This window comes from Pyrus communis, chromosome 7, assembly GCF_041283825.1.
Source record: "Pyrus communis isolate YQ-2024b chromosome 7, ASM4128382v1, whole genome shotgun sequence".
In the NCBI taxonomy this organism is placed as follows: Eukaryota; Viridiplantae; Streptophyta; class Magnoliopsida; order Rosales; family Rosaceae; genus Pyrus; species Pyrus communis.
Genome location: NC_142571.1, coordinates 4646243 through 4662351, shown reverse-complemented (window position 1 = coordinate 4662351; position 16109 = coordinate 4646243). Strand labels below are relative to the sequence as shown.

Sequence of the window (16109 nt, the reverse complement as noted above, 5' to 3'; positions counted from 1 at the left end):
CAACGATGTACATGGAAAAGATGTACATGGAAAAGATGCAAGATCCAGTCAAGGTCTTCAAGGTCGTTGGAAAAAACTCAACGCATCCTTTACTTGTTGGAAAAACGCCCTCTCTTATGCTTCTGGTAATTTGCGTAGTGGGACAAGTTTAGCGGATGAGGTAACAATATTTTTATTTATTTATATGCATTCCACCCACATGGCACTACGTGATTGGTTGAAAATCTTAGCGGAAATCTATTCAAAAAATAGTACGTTCGGATAATGACACGTGGCGTGACGAGATTGGTTAAAAATCTTATCGAAATCTTGCCTAAATTATTGTAAACAGGAAGTGACACGTGAGTTGTCGGGATTGGTTGAAAATCTTAGCGGAAATCTATTCAAAAAATAGTACGTTCGGATAATGACACGTGGCATGACGAGATTGGTTAAAAATCCTATCCGAAATTAAAACTATTTTTTTTTTATTATTTTATAAAAAAATTATTTAATATTTTAAATGGACTGGGTGCCAGCGCATTTTTAGACTAGGTGCTAGCACATTTTTTTTGGGGTGGAGACGCTTTGGCCTATTACTGTTCATTGGGTCTATTACTGTTCAATTAAGTGGATAAATAGGCTGGGTACTGACGCAAAGTGGATAGGGGTGGAGTTGCTCTAAAGGCATGTGGGACACTAGAGTTTTTCTAATTTCTCCCAACCACACATGAAGCACAACTCCACTTTGAACTTAGAGAGGATTTAGTTCAACAAATCCTAAACGAGGTGTTGTGGGTTACCACCTCAACAATCTCATTAGCCTAATTCAACGGAGTGTACAAGGCATAACTCAGACTCTATTAAGTGCTTGCAGAAGTGACTGGCATTGTTGATGGAAATCTTGGAGTTTTTCACATCGCGACATGCGTGGAAGTTTATAATAAAAGCAGTGTAATTACAAGTGGAAACAACTATTCATTTTAAATTGTATGTTATTTTATGGGCAATTAGATCCCGGTCTAAAAACGTAAGCTGTTTTTTAGTTTAATCGAGTTTTTCTATGATCCGCGAATACCAGTTTCGTGGTCTAAGAGTAAGAGAGAGAGGGATATTATTTTTGGTTGTTATTTAATTGAGAAACTAATATGCCATGTAATATACAGTTTAGTGATATTTCTCTTCAGTTTGAAGTGAGAAGTTTTATGTTCGATTTTTATTAAAAAAGAATTTGAACCACATTATTACTAAATCATTGAAACTTAATCCACTTCTTACCTGATAAAGTAAATAATGTCGTATGTGAAAAAAATATATATATAACTAATATAAAGCTTAACCGAGGGAGGGGAAATACACGTGGAGGTGCTCTGGACGGAGAGTCTTGCGGACTCGCTTTTTAGGCGAGTGCTGCTAGCATTTCTCCAATCTTCTTACCCGGGCTGCTACGATTCGTTTCAGAAAAAGCAAGTCGTCAAAATCCGACCCGGTTAGACGGGTCTCCAATGCTTAAAACTAGGACCCGACCCAAAAAAGTGATGTCAGTGTCTGAGGAAAATGCCAACATACGAGACCACCGCCGCCGCTTGCTGGCGGCGAAATACGAGCTGAGACGGAACCTGTACAAGGCCCTCTGCAAGGACCCAAGCCTTCCCAGCGATCTGCGAGAGGAGAACCGCTTCAAGTTCTCCAAGCTGCCCCGGAACAGCTCCTTCACGCGCGTCAGGAACCGCTGCATCTTCTCCGGCCGCGCACGCGCCGTCTACGAGACCTTCCGTATGTCCCGTATCGTTTTCCGTTCTCTTGCCTCCAAAGGCATGCTCAATGGCGTTAAGAAAGCGTCTTGGTAGCCTCCCAAAATGGTGCGCCTCCAATCTTCGTTTCCATTGTTTTCTCTTTTTTTGTTCGCAATTTCTTCGCTTTCAGAAATGGGTTTCGTCACGAAATCGAAACTGTGCGTATTCTTTAATGCATGTTTGTTAATTTTTATGTTTTTGCAATTTTTTTGAATATTTATGTGTCATTTCTTAGTTACCGAAATGGGTTTCTTACGGAATTGCAACGTTAGTGCTCTGGAAGAGATTTGATGCTGAGGAAATGGCGAAAATGTTTAATTGGGAAATGAAAACCTTGGTAATTATCATGAAGCTAAGTTTTTTGAGTCGTACAAGTTTCGGTTGTGACTGTCAGAGTCTTAAAAATGTCAATGTGGATGAGGTTATATGGAATTGTTTGATACGGCAGCTTAGTATTCTTTGCCAAGCCTGTTGCCTGCAAAGTCGAGAGCTTGGGTATACAAGCTCGAAAATTGTCCGTCTTGGATGGCAGTTGTTACCATTTTTAGAAGTTTGTTGTGGTGTTTGAAAACGCTCGAATTGGAAATATGTTCTAATTAGGAGAAAGGAAAAAGTGGCCCGAAACAGAGAAGTAGCTGTGATGTTCAATAAGTAACTTTCAGGAGAAATAGAGGAAGAAAATGTATGCGAATGTGGTAAATAAGTGTCTTTTGTAGATGCTTCTTTGAAAACATTAAATGGGTTTCTGCTTCCAAAGACACTAGACTAGACTTAGCAATCTGTATGAAAATTTTCAAATGGGAAAGGTTACGAAGTGGAGGAATTTAAATCTGTGGGTTTTGAAAAAAAAAAAAAAAAAAAAATGTCCCTGTGCCACTGACTCATAGTTTCTGGATGGAGAAATAGCAAACTTGTGACTCTTAAAAGGAACTAGAAATTGGTAGATCATGAGGAGAGCAGGTAAGTTGACCTAATTTTTTTCCCGGCAAATATTTTTCCGTTCATCATTAAATATAGGCGATGTATTTCTGTGATTTCTAGAGAGAATTTTTGTGCTTGGATGAAACAAAGGTTGGACTTATTAGTTTGTCTATTCAATGTCACCTTGGTGGACCTTTTGAAAGTCAATTTCCTGATTACACTAGAAGTTAGTTTTCTTGAATCATTTAGTAGTGTTAATGTTACTCAAATTTCATTTAGAAATGAAGGAATTCTTGTCCCCTCGCCCCTTTTGTTTCTTTTATCGCTGGCTCCAAGAATTATTTTCAAGAAGTCTCTAGAATTCTATAATGACTTTGTAATGTTATGGCAGTTGATGTGCTGAGTGCTGTTAGATGACTTCTGTTTGGTCAGCCTTACTTTCTTTCCATAGATGATCTATTTAAAGCATAAACCGTTTATTCTTTGGTTGCTCATTTTCAGGAATAATTACTTAGGTGTATAATTTTCATATCTGTAAATTCAGCACGCAATAAGGAGATTAAGTTCCAAGATTGAGTGGCTAGTGTTTTGGCCTTCTTGGTGAAGGTTGCATTAATTGCTCATGTTTACTATTTGATAACAGTGATATGCATGGATATATTACACTATTTAGATTAACGGGGTAACGCTGTCTGTCTAGAAATAGTGCTAGTTATCATGTGAAGACGACCAATATTTGCAATGTCAGGAGCAGGACTCGTAATTAAAACGTAGTGTAATTCTGTGTCCAAATTATTATCTCTCTCTGTCTGTCCTATGACTCCTATCTGATCTGTTTTGCTTGATCTTGTTAATTTGCTGCTTTGGCAATTCGGTGTAATCGTCACCTGGTTTTTTGTAATTTCTGATTTATCCAGACTGATAGAACCTCCTGTAATAAGTTTCCGTAGTTCTCTTTCTGTTCACTGGTGGAATTAACAACTCCACTTTCTGTCAGTACTAGTTTGTGCATTATTAGAGTTGATGCTGAGTATGGTTTTCAATGATCTAACCGTTTTCCCCCTCTATCGTTCCTTCTATACAAATTAAATTATTATCAAAGTGACCTTTTCTGTTCATCGCCTGTTTGCCTTGCAGATTGCTGATGAGACGGCAGAAGTTAGTAAAGTTCATATGTTGCTGTGTTACTGGTCGGTATATGACAGACTGGTCATTCCCTTCTACTTCTGGTTATGGAAAAAAGTATACGCTTATTGGTGCTGCTGAATAAAAGTTTCAGGCTAACGCTTATTGGGCTTTTTGGCTTTTGGGCATAAATTTGGGAGTTTTGGGTTGTGGGCTAAAATTTGAGCATTCGGCTTAAAATTTTGTTATCCATTTTCACATCAATTGAAATTTAGGTTTTTACCTGTTACCAATTGAAATACCAAATCAATTTTACAAGTTAACTCACGAATAGGCTTTTGACCATGGGTGGGCATGGTTCGATTTTGCCTGGTTTACCATAAAATCCAAAACCCAAACCGAAAAGTTAGAGAGAGAGAGAGAGAGAGAGAGAGAGAGAGAGAGAGAGAGAGAGAGAGAGAGAGAGAGAGAGAGAGAGAGAGAGAGAGAGAGAGAGAGAGAGAGAGAGAGAGAGAGAGAGAGAGAGAGAGAGAGAGAGAGAGAGAGAGAGAGAGAGAGAGAGAGAGAGAGAGAGCTCAATAGCCTCCAAAGTATGTAATGACCTTTGTTTGAACATAAACATCAACTAATATTAAACAGATAAACTGAAGATCGAGGCTTGCGTACCACAATGTCCTTGAAACATATATTTCGTCCCTACTCAATACTTGTAGTTTTACGCACGTCTGCTTCACCAGGATTCAACGATCAAGTTAGAATTCTAACATTGGAAAACATAACTTCTGGAAAATTTCTTTGTGGTTCTCTCGGTGATAATGCTTTAGAAACTTTGGTTCTTTTTCCTCTTCTTGGTTCCACGTCATTTTCTTGGACACCAGAAGAAGAGGCTTCATCATGACTATGATCATGAATCCTCTTTGTATTAGAACCAGATTCCTTTTCTTTATAAGGAAATATATCCTCAAATAATTCTGCATCTGCCAATTCTAATATAGTGTTAACATGTATGTCAGAAATCGAAGATTTTACAACAAGGAACCTATAAGCAGCATTATTGTTTGCATATCCAATGAATGCACAATCAATAGTTTTAGGTCCTAGTTTCGTTCTTTTTGGTAACAGAACTTGCACATTTGCTAAGCAACCCAAGACCCATCTTTTGATAATTAATTATCAATTAATTAGTATACCCTAAAGCCCAACCCCAAGGTTGAGCCCAATTTCATGGGAACTTTAACGACAAACTCTCGGTACTGTTCACTTTAACAAAAAACCATATTTTTATACTAAAAAGTCAATCTTGGTACTATTCACTTTACCCTTTATTTTGTCCTTATCGTTAAAACTCAAAGTTTTCAAACCATTTTCATTAGTTTTCCTCAGTTTCATTCTGCATGGTCCATCACTCCAATCACTATCTATAAGGGACAAGGTCTTATAAAGTGAGGAAACCTTTTGGGAATCGCCAATGTGGGACAATAAAATTTCTACTCAAAATTTCTAACAATACCCCACATTTGAATGCAAATGTATGATTAGGTTGCCTAAAATTGAGAGAGAATAGACATGATATGCATTGGGTGAATTGTTTTTTGGACTTGAACTTACACTAGTGAAAACATATCGAGTGTACTGTGACACAATGGATGTGGAAGATCTTGAACTGTTCACCGCAGTAGTAAACCAAGACAATATGCTACACACATATCATGTCTGCCACTCGTCAATTCATAAGGTTGTGTTCATTTTGACCCTGAACAGATCCTGGATTTCGTATGAGCTTTAGAAAACTTAGCCGTTTTAATCCTCATAAATGTGGCCCCATTTACTCCTATGTAGGTGACATTAATTAAGAATAGTATGCCATATTCCTTTTGATAACAAGATATTAATGTCATTAAATGTATAAAACATAACCCCTTGAACTTCAACAAACAACACACATTTTATCTTAAGAATGGGTAAGTTTTGAATCAAACTCAACCAATTTGCCTATGGAACCTAGACCATGGGATCTCCAACCAGCTAGGTTAAGTTTCCGCCCAATTCGATTCATTGAATTGGCTTGAGACCCATTCCCCTTGATGTAAATAATATTTACTCTCTTGGTAGGCCTTTTGTCAAGGGATCAGCTATATTTTCTTTTGACTTTACATAATCAATAGATATTATTCCATTGGAGAGGAACTTCTTAAGAGTATTATGTCGACACCTAATGTGTCGCGACTTGCCATTGTATACATGACTTTTGGCCCTTGATTGTGCGGCCATATTGTCACAATGTATACATATAGCAGTTACAAGCTTTGGCCACACTGGAATATCCTCCAAAAAATGTTTGAGCCCCTCGGCTTCTTTTCCAGCCAAGTCTAAAGCTATAAACTCTGACTCCATGGTGGAACGAGCTATACATTTCTGTTTAGAAGATTTCTAAGATATTGCTACACCTCCCAAGGTAAAAACATACCCACTTGTCGACTTGGATTTTGTAGTGTCAGAAATCCAAGTAACATCACTGAAGCCTTCTACAACATGTGGATACTTTGTGTAGTGTAATCCATAGTCAAGTGTATTTTTCAAATACCTTAACATTCTCACTTAAGCATCTCAATGCTCTTGTGCCAGATTACTTTTATATCTACTAAGCCTACTTACTGCATAAGCTAGATCGAGCCTAGTTGAATTCATCAAGTACATTAGACTTGTAATTACCTGAGAAAATTCGAGTTAAGTTATGGCATTGCCTTTATTTTTCTCCAACTTGCAAGTTTGCAATCAAAATGACCAAACCATCTCAATATTTTTTTCCGCGTAATGGAACTGTGTAAGGACATATCCTTCACTATTTCTCTTAATTTGAATTCCTAGAATGACATCGGCTTGACCTAAGTCTTTCATGTCAAAACTTGAATTCAACATTTTCTTTATTTTATTTATTACATCTTTATCAGTTCCCATTATGAGCATGTCATCCACATATAAGTAGACAATAACATAAGATTTATCATTACTCTTAATGTAGACACATTTATCAAATTCATTTATTTTGAACCGATGTGTCAACAAAGTATGATCAAATTTCTCGTGCCATTGTTTTGGTGCTTGTTTAAGTCCATTTAATAACTTAACTAATTTGCACACTTTGCTTTCTTGTCCTTTAAGCATGAATCCTTCAGGTTGTTCCATGTATATTTCTTCATCCAGTTCTCCCTTTAAAAATGTTATTTTTACATCCATTTGATGTATATCAAAGTTGTACACAACCGCAATCTATATTAATGAATTATTTGTTCTGCTCTAGAAGTAATTACATAAATAATTGCTCTTTGGCACAAATTTGGGCTCATCTTTATTTAGCAGAACAAATTGTATTTATACAACAAAACAAACCTATAGTTTTCTTTTTTAATACAAGGTACGAATACAGAAAAACATTCTTAACCACTTAAGCTATAAAAACCTTGACCTTAAATGGCAGACTATAGAATTTGTTTCCCCAGAAGTTTGGGGTAAAATTGGAAGAAGAGTGAGTCAAAGAAGGGAAGTGAGAATGAAGTGAAAAGCAGCAGCAAGGAAGTAATATTTAACAGCAGCAACAAGGACCCCGTGTGTAACGTATGCTAAAAGTAAATACATTCGAAGGATGCATATGCAGATTAGTTTTTGGTTGTACAGAAAGGTCAGGTTTTTTTTAGAGAATGACGGTTTGGTCCATTCACTTAGTGAACATCAGAATAAGTTATCATGCAAGGTCAAGAGCTTGTCAGTGAGTTATATGGGTGGACATGGTTGAGTTTCGTGCAGTTTACTATACCAAAAAAAAAAAAAAAAAAAATGAAGAATTTGCTTGGCTGGTTGTGGATTGTCGTGATAACTTCTTTAGATTTGCGTGAACTAGCAGATCAATTATAGTAGATGTCATAACATCTGAATTAATCAAGACCTATTTACGAGAGAGAGAGAGTGAGAGCTCTACTCTATGTAATGACCTTTTTTGAACATAAAAATTCACTGATTACAGAAGAAACGCAAACTGCTTATTAAATTAAACCAAACATTCTTAAAACTTCAAACTAAACATTTACTAGTTGAAAGACTTGGCAAAGAGAATTTGTAAATAAAAAAAAAAAGGGAACTTTAATGAAAAGCTCTCTATACTGTTCATTTTAACGAAAAACCATATTTTTACACTAAAAAGTCAATCCTGGTACTATTCACTTTACCTTTTATTTTATCTTTGTCGTTAAAACTCAAAGTTTTCAAGCCATTTTCATTAGTTTTCGTTAAAATACCAAAATAAAAACCTGTCGAAGTTTATAAACTTCAAAATGTCAATGCATCAAGATTTAAAATTGGTCGTACAATTTTATTGTATCTAAAAGTTTTGATGTCATTTTTTCCTTGCTAAAAGATTTGAACGTTCATTTTGTAGTTGTGGATCGTCGTTTATTAGAGTTGCTCTTCTTTTTCTTGACTGACGGGGAGCTCGCTCCCTTGTTATTTTTTGTTTTACTACTCTTTGTTTTTTCACTGCTTCTTCTCTTAGGTTCATTGTAATCATATACAATGACGTAGTGTCAAGAATTTTTTCTGAAATATTGTAATTTGATTTTGATGCAATTGTTATAGTAAACACTACAAGAAAAATAAGCTCTAGGTACAAAATTAAGGACGCTACTGAGAAGTTTGTGTCTATCTAAGATAGCACAGTGCCCATTCAATGATGAGCGACACAAATTGTGCCTAATATAAATAAAAAATATTGAACACAAACACATTGAAGGGCACGGAAACCATGACTTTGTGGATTTAATGCCACCAGCTTGCATGTGGCCTTTCGGAATTTTCTTACTAATTTGCAAAGACACGATAAATGCTTTCATGCCCGTTATTTAATATATTTAAATAAAAAGTAGATTTTCGAGTCCCTTACATATCCAATCCCACAATTGTTTATAATTTATCTGTGTCAATCTTAACACCTTACACTTTCTTCGCCTTTCCTTTCTCTATCTGTCCCTCTCCTCCTATCTCATTCAACCCCAGGCTCTCTTCTATAAGACCATCTTCAATGGTGATCTAAAACATAAAAGCATTTAGCCCAGAAAATTTAGGTTTTAGCCTAGAAATAGTTTTTCTATTCCAACCCTTCTGGCCTAAAATTTTAGCCCGATATTATCAAAGAATGAATTAAGGCTATTTTTAAAATAAAAAAAAATTATGTTGACTATCCTCAATTAATTATATGAACATTTTAACCTAAAAATATTTAAATTCCGATAAATTTTGAAAAATTACTAAATCAATACATGAAAATCATGATAAACCACATAAACTTAATAAAAACGACATTTAATAAACCACATAAACTTAATACAAATGACAATTAATAAACCACAAACTTTTTTTTAAAAAAAAAAAGACAATTAATAAACAACATAAACTTAATACGATCGAAAACTCATAAACTTAATAATGATATCCACCATCTGATGCGATATTTATACGCACACAAATTAAACCCTCTTTTTGACAATTGTAGTATAAGTATAAGTAGGGATCGTTCTTAACCGGGGATTAGGAGGGATTGCAAATCACTTGAAAACTGACTCAAAAACGTAAAATAGAGTTTAAAACACTAAACTAAACTCAAAGAATGCAAAACTAAACAAACGTAAAATACTAAAACAAATCAAATGACTAAGACTTAACAAAATATGGGGGAAATGTGTTTGGACGATATTAAATTAAATGGACAGAATATAATTAAGGGCAAAATGTAAATATGAATGTGATGAAAATATGGATGATGGAATACTAGCTAGAAGGTTCTTCTCCACACATGTTACACTTGCATACAAGATTGATTTTCAGTTGGTCTTTCGATAAGTTATTAAACTCAACACTCCGGGTTAATTAGGTCCGCTTAAATTAACCGTCAAGTTCTCCTTAAGTTAATGAATTGGATGGGTTAGCGCAACGCAATTCACCACATTCTCCAAAAGTCCTTTACGTGAAAAGCACAATAAAGATACAATCAAAGATCATTAAGCATTATGAAAACTATAAGTGTTGACAAGGCATTCGTTACTATGATGAGCATGAAACTAGTGCCAAGAATTCATTTAACGCGATTGTTTATAAGCAACCTCCACTACTTGTGAATATAAGTTCATAACTATTAGGTGAAACTCACTTATATTCTAGCGTCGTATTCATGCATGAAAATTAAGCGTGCACTCTCAATAAACATACATAAATAAGTTATCAATCAAACGGTTAAACAAATTGAATCCACAACTTATGAAATTCCAACCAAAGATAATCAATTCATATTGCAAGCATAAACATAGTTTTGAATCACCCCCTAGCTAAAGGGGGTTTAGTTCCTCATACGTACAAGACAAAGAGAATTGAAATTAAACATTGAAATCAAAGAAACACCTAAACATTCCAACAACTCAAACTTGAATTGTATGAACGTTTAGGCCATCTTCTCTTCCTCTTCGTTGCGGCACAAGGTCTAAGGAAGTGTTTAGGGCTTTAGGTGTATGTGGAATGGAGTGGGGAATGGTTGGAGTGGCTGCAATGGAGGAGAGAATGCTGGAAAACTGGAAGGGATATGCACGGCAAAGAATGGGATTTTGTGATGTGTGTTGTGTTGTGGTGAATGGAATGAATGAATTGTGGTTGCAATGGATGCTTATTTATAGGTAAATAAGAGGGAACATGATAGCTAGGAGGTGGGTGGAAATGTGGCTGCAATGTTAGTGAATGATTATGAATGAATGCATGTGAAAAACAGCTAGGAAAACTTGGTGGAATGCTGGAATTGCATGGTGATGTGCACGGCAAAGGGTGTGTTTGTGTGTTGTGGCTGATTTGCTTGTTGATTAAAGATGCATGTGGATGAATTATACAATGGGAAAGTATGTGATTGACAACTAGGGTGAATGGTGGCTGCAATGATGAAGTGTGATGGCTGAAAATGGCAAGGGAGGTGCACGGCAATGATGGTGTTTTTGGAGATGAATGTGGCTGCAAGGTGTAAATGATTATGGCTGCAAGGTGTAGATGATTATGGGTATGATAAGTGATAAGTGTATGGTTATGATAAGTGATAAGTGTATGGTTATGATAAGTGATAAGTGAATGATTATGATAAGTGATGATAAGTGAATGATATGTGGTGATAATAAGTGTATGATATGTTGTTATGATAAGTGTATGATATGTGGTTATGATAGTTTGGTCTTCAATTTCGTCCATCTACTTGGCTTTAAGCATATGCAATCCATTTAATGCCCCAAACTACTCCAAAATGCATCCTTTCGTCAAACACATCTTATGATCCTGAAAACACACAAAAGAAGCATAAAGGACTAAAATAACTAAAGAAACATAACGTAAATGTACGAGAACAAGCCATTTAAGTCGCATGAATATGCTCCTATCAAATACCCCCACACTTAGCTTTTGCTAGTCCTCGAGCAAAACAGAAAAACAAAACAAAACGAAACGAAACAAACCAAACACAATCTTAAACCTTCCAACGTTGCCTCAGGAATTTCCAATGCACATGACATGTTAAAAATCATCATTCCCACATATTTTGGTTATCTTTACACTTAAGTACATACTTAATCATAGTCACCACATACTAATTCACAATTAAGCATTTAAAACCATGTTTTGAATGTAGTAACATGCCTTAGAGAATTTGCTCAATTCCTTACAAAATATGCACTCAATTTTCACTCAGATTTTCTGATTACACACCCTAATCTAGTTATATGTGAGAAGATTGATGTAAGCATAAAAACGAACACTCACATATATGTATCATAAAGAGAGCAATTTCTGGAGTTAATAAGCATGTTTAGGTATGATCTCATGAATGGAATGCTACTACTTAGATGCAAGAACCAGTGACACCATATGCTCATACCAAGTTCAAACTCCACAAATTAAAACACATAACACTCAAGATTGAAGTCACGGGTTGTAATGGGGCTTGGGGTGTTTGGATAACAAAGAAGGGATATGGAAAACAAAGGTTCTTTAAGCAATAGTGAGCAAAGTAATGATTTAGACATTTAGAATTCCCCTTAGAACGCAAAAATCAACTTTGATCACCCAAGGGGGAATCACACAAAACTTAGGGCCATATTCAACTTTTTTGGACCCTTTCTTCAACCATCAACGCTTGTGAGTTCATTCTTACTTATTTTCACTCCTTTTCTTTCTTTTCTTCTTCTTTTTCTTTTGAATCTCAAAACATACATATAAACTTAAGAACAAACTTTTACTCCCCCACACTCATTTTCTTGCATAATGTAACTCAAAAGAAATTCATTTTAGTCATGCTCACTATCTTTTAAGAATAAGGGTGTGGATTGTCCTAAACTAGGCTAGGTGAGGATAATGTGGGTTAACAAAGAATAAAGGCTAAACAAAGCTCAACGGGGGTAAAACTTACAACATATACGAAATATGGGAAGTAAGGCTATTTGGCTATGGTGGCAACTACACAACTTCATCTTGATATATGTTATGCAATTCAATGTCATGCTTTGAATGAAACGGATATAAGTTCTAGCATTTAGTTCTATCATGATACAATTGCATTCTAAGTAGCAACCAAGCAAGGAATAATGAGATCATGCAACAACTTTAGAAAACAAAGAATCACAGATTATAACTCTCCAAAGAAGGTAATGGCTCGAGTCTCACAGGGTTGTAGCGTTTGTTTGAGTTCCTTCCTTCAAGCATGTTACCAAAAACGAATTTTTCTTTTATGATTGCATGTGAAGTCATACATTATAACCATAACCAAGCATATACCAAGAGTAAATCAAACTTTTCTCTATGCTTATAACTCTTTTTAACCGTCATGCAATTACAAACCAAATCCTTATCATTGTGTTGGAAGGTACCCTAAGACACAAACACACAAAAACGACTCAAAACACTCTTTTTAGGCTTTTCAAAACATGTTTTTCAAATTTTTATGTGATTTTCGGAGTTATAAAACAAAACATTCTAAAACACTCTAAAATAGCTTAAATACACTTTAAAAACAGTGGGAAACAAGTTTAGACATGTTAGGTGGTAATACCCTACGAATTTCATGCAAAAATATCTCAAAACAGAATGTTACCCCCCCCCCACACTTAAATCAAACATTGTCCTCAATGTTTTAAGCATAGATTCACACAAAACATAAGTAAACACACAAACAGCACTAAACATACTAAACATGGCAGAATGTAACTAACAAAGAGAAGAGTTTAGGGACGCAAATCTGGTTATGGAGTGTAAATTCCATCTTCTCTTTGGTGATTGCATTGAGGCTTGATCTTGATGATTCCACAGGCTTAATCTTGAACTGGTTTCCTCCCATCGTTGATTTTCCTTTGTGCTACTCTTGAACTGGGCAGCAGGTTTCTTTTGGTCTCCCCCGAAGGTCTGAGCTTACCCCTTTTATCTGTTTCTTTGTTCAATCTTTCCAATTCGTATTGAAGAGGGTTAGAGGATAGCTCAGCATATGCAGTTGTTGCTTGTCTCCACATGCTTCAATGTATCATTTTCACTTGCCTTACTTGCTCCCCTTTGCAGAAGTGGTCCCTTCTCTGGAAGTGTATCAACCGTTGAAGATGACTACTCGAGAGCAACGCTAGGTAAGCAACCAGGGAATAGATTCCAGGCAGTCAGAACCAGATCGGAAGACTGACTCCAAGTGCCGGCTGATTGCTTCTTTCACTTTGCCATGCGAGTAAGAACAAAAACAAAGAAAAAGACAGGGAAAGAGCATGATATGAGATACTTTTGCTTTTGACCTTGATGATATGAGATACCTTTGCTTTTGAAGAAGCGGTGAATGAATCAGCACATGCTTCAATCTACCGTTTCCTCCTGGGTCATCTATACTCCAGGCATCTGGTATCATCTTTGGGGAAGAATAAAAAATTGAGTATTTCGAAAGGCTTTGCTGGGAGTGCGCCCTCAGAGGTGAGGAAGAGTTGGGCATTTTCTTCAGGTCTGCCTTGCCATAAGAGATGAAGGTCGACATATATAGGGATTTCTCAATAGCAAGTGGTGGTACTGTTGTTTTACCCTTGTCGACAAACGTCTCTTCGATATCTGAACGACGCCTCTTCGATTTCTGAACGACGCCTCTTCGATTTCTGAACGAGCGCCTCTTTTTGACAAAGTTGCACGCGTTTTCTGAAAAGCAGAGAAAGCGTCGCCGAACTTTGCGCTTGTCGGCAAAAGATGTGTAGTTGCGATGATGGCCTCCACGTGTTTTCAACTTTGTCAGAGATCTTTTGACAAAGTTGAACGCGTTTTCTGAAAAGCCGAGAGATCGTCGCCGAACTTTACGCAGGAAAATCCGACTCTTTGAATCGGTGGTCGCGGCGCCTTGGCTTTTTATAGAGGTATTGATCACCTCCAACATACACACTCTGAAGATTGCCCATTCTTGAAAATCGTCTCCGGCCTTTTGAAATTTTACTCCATCCAACCTTCTCTCTGAACACCTTTGAAAAATGACTAACACATCGAACCTTTGCTTAGATTTGAGTCTCAGCAGCGATCCGGTTGTGCCCCGTCAAGGTAATGTATGGCGCCCATCTTTCTTATCTTCTAACGGTCCTCTTACAGGTGAAGACTCCATGATTACGGATGCAACAACAGCTACGATAGTAGCTAGGAACCTCATCACTCCTAAGGATAGTAGGCTGCTTTCAGGACGGTCCGATGAATTGGCCGTTCAAGAGTCCCTCGCTCTCAGTGTTCAGTGTGTAGGCTCTGTGTCCAACATGGGCCAACGCCTACTTGCTTGCTCCCGTCAGGTTGAATCGTTGATGGCAGAGGTGGAAAATCTCAAGCAAGAGATCAAGCAGCTGAAGTATGAGAATAGAAGTTTGCACGTGCTTGCAAACAACTATTCGACGGGTATGAAGAGAAAGCTTGATGAGCTGCAAGAATCTGAAGGTCGGATTCAAAGTGATCGTCAAAGGCTTGCTGCTTATCTCCAGAGGCACCTTTTTCTTGGGTCATCCAGCGTTCCACCAAGTATTGTGGCCTCGAATGATCCCGCTTCGATGCCTCCCGCTTCTATGCCTCCCGCTTCTATGCCTCGTAGTGGGGTTTCACGTAAACATCCTTTGTGAAGGCTCCATCATTCTGCCATTTTTATTTTTATTTTATATATATATATATATATATATATATTTTTTTTTTTTTTTTTTTTTTTTGAATCAAATGGCATGGAATTTATCTTTGAATGGAAGGTGATACTTGAAATGATCCGGTAATAGTTTAAATTCAAGATTGGGTGCCTGAATCATTAACAACATGTTAGTATAAAAGAAAATTGAAATTCGGGGAGGCGGCTTACATGTGTGCTCCGAAATGAACTCAAGAATAAACACCCCTTCGAAAGTTATGACTTGTCCCGTGTCATAAAATCCAACTTCTTTGGGAATTGTGGTTTCAAATATGTCCTCTTTGATGCCTTCTACATCTTCTCCAGCCACTACCTTTTCTTGAATCATTCTTCTTGGTGTACAAAGTCCTTTGAAGAATTCAACACCATCTAAAACTTGATGTGTTGCACCAAGAATTGGAATAGCATTTTGCACCTTTGGGAAGGCTTCCACGATGTCCTTTTTACTCTCTTCTTGGTTGGGAATCAAAAACCTGCTAGGAAAAGGGACATTGGGTGGAATAACATCAGAATAACATGGAATTGGGACGTCCTTACTTGTGGTGGGTGGTTTAGAGGGCTTAGGGGGCTACGACAAGGGTTGTTCTACCCTTGCCGTGTGCATGTCTTCTTCCTCCTCCTCAATTAGCAGCTCCTCATCCACTTCTAGGCTATGTTTGGACATTTTTAGGTCAGCTCCAACCTCTATAGCACTTCCCAAAGTGATAGCATTATGGATTTCAAAATCTTCCTTCGAGTTTTCAATAGTTGAGTTAGAGAGTTCACTTTGCCCTTGAATTTGTAAGCCCTGCACCAAACAAATTAATTCATCAAGCTTTTGATTATAATCTATTGACGAACTTGAATTTAATTGAGCATATTGCATATGAAGTTGTGGTGGCTGCATAGGTCTTGAATAGAACTCCTCATATGGCTGCCAATATGCTTCACGTTGAACTTGTTGAGCTTCCCACCACATAGAGTTTGAATGATCCCTCCAATCTCTTTGTGGACATTGATTGGCTTGAAATCCTTGCCTATATGAAGCACCAAATGTAGGGACACTCTGCATTGTG

The 16109-nt window shown here is 36.9% G+C and overlaps 1 protein-coding gene across 1 annotated transcript; it reads left to right on the top strand.

Moving 5' to 3' along the window:
* The first annotated feature begins 1337 nt into the window (after positions 1–1337).
* LOC148695488 (small ribosomal subunit protein uS14m-like) lies at positions 1338–4110 on the top strand. Its single transcript, XM_088697730.1, has 2 exons — positions 1338–1841; positions 3834–4110. Exon 1 carries the CDS (start codon positions 1485–1487, stop codon positions 1827–1829), a length of 345 nt encoding a protein of 114 aa, XP_088553856.1. The 5' UTR covers positions 1338–1484; the 3' UTR covers positions 1830–1841; positions 3834–4110.
* The last annotated feature ends 11999 nt before the right edge of the window (positions 4111–16109 follow it).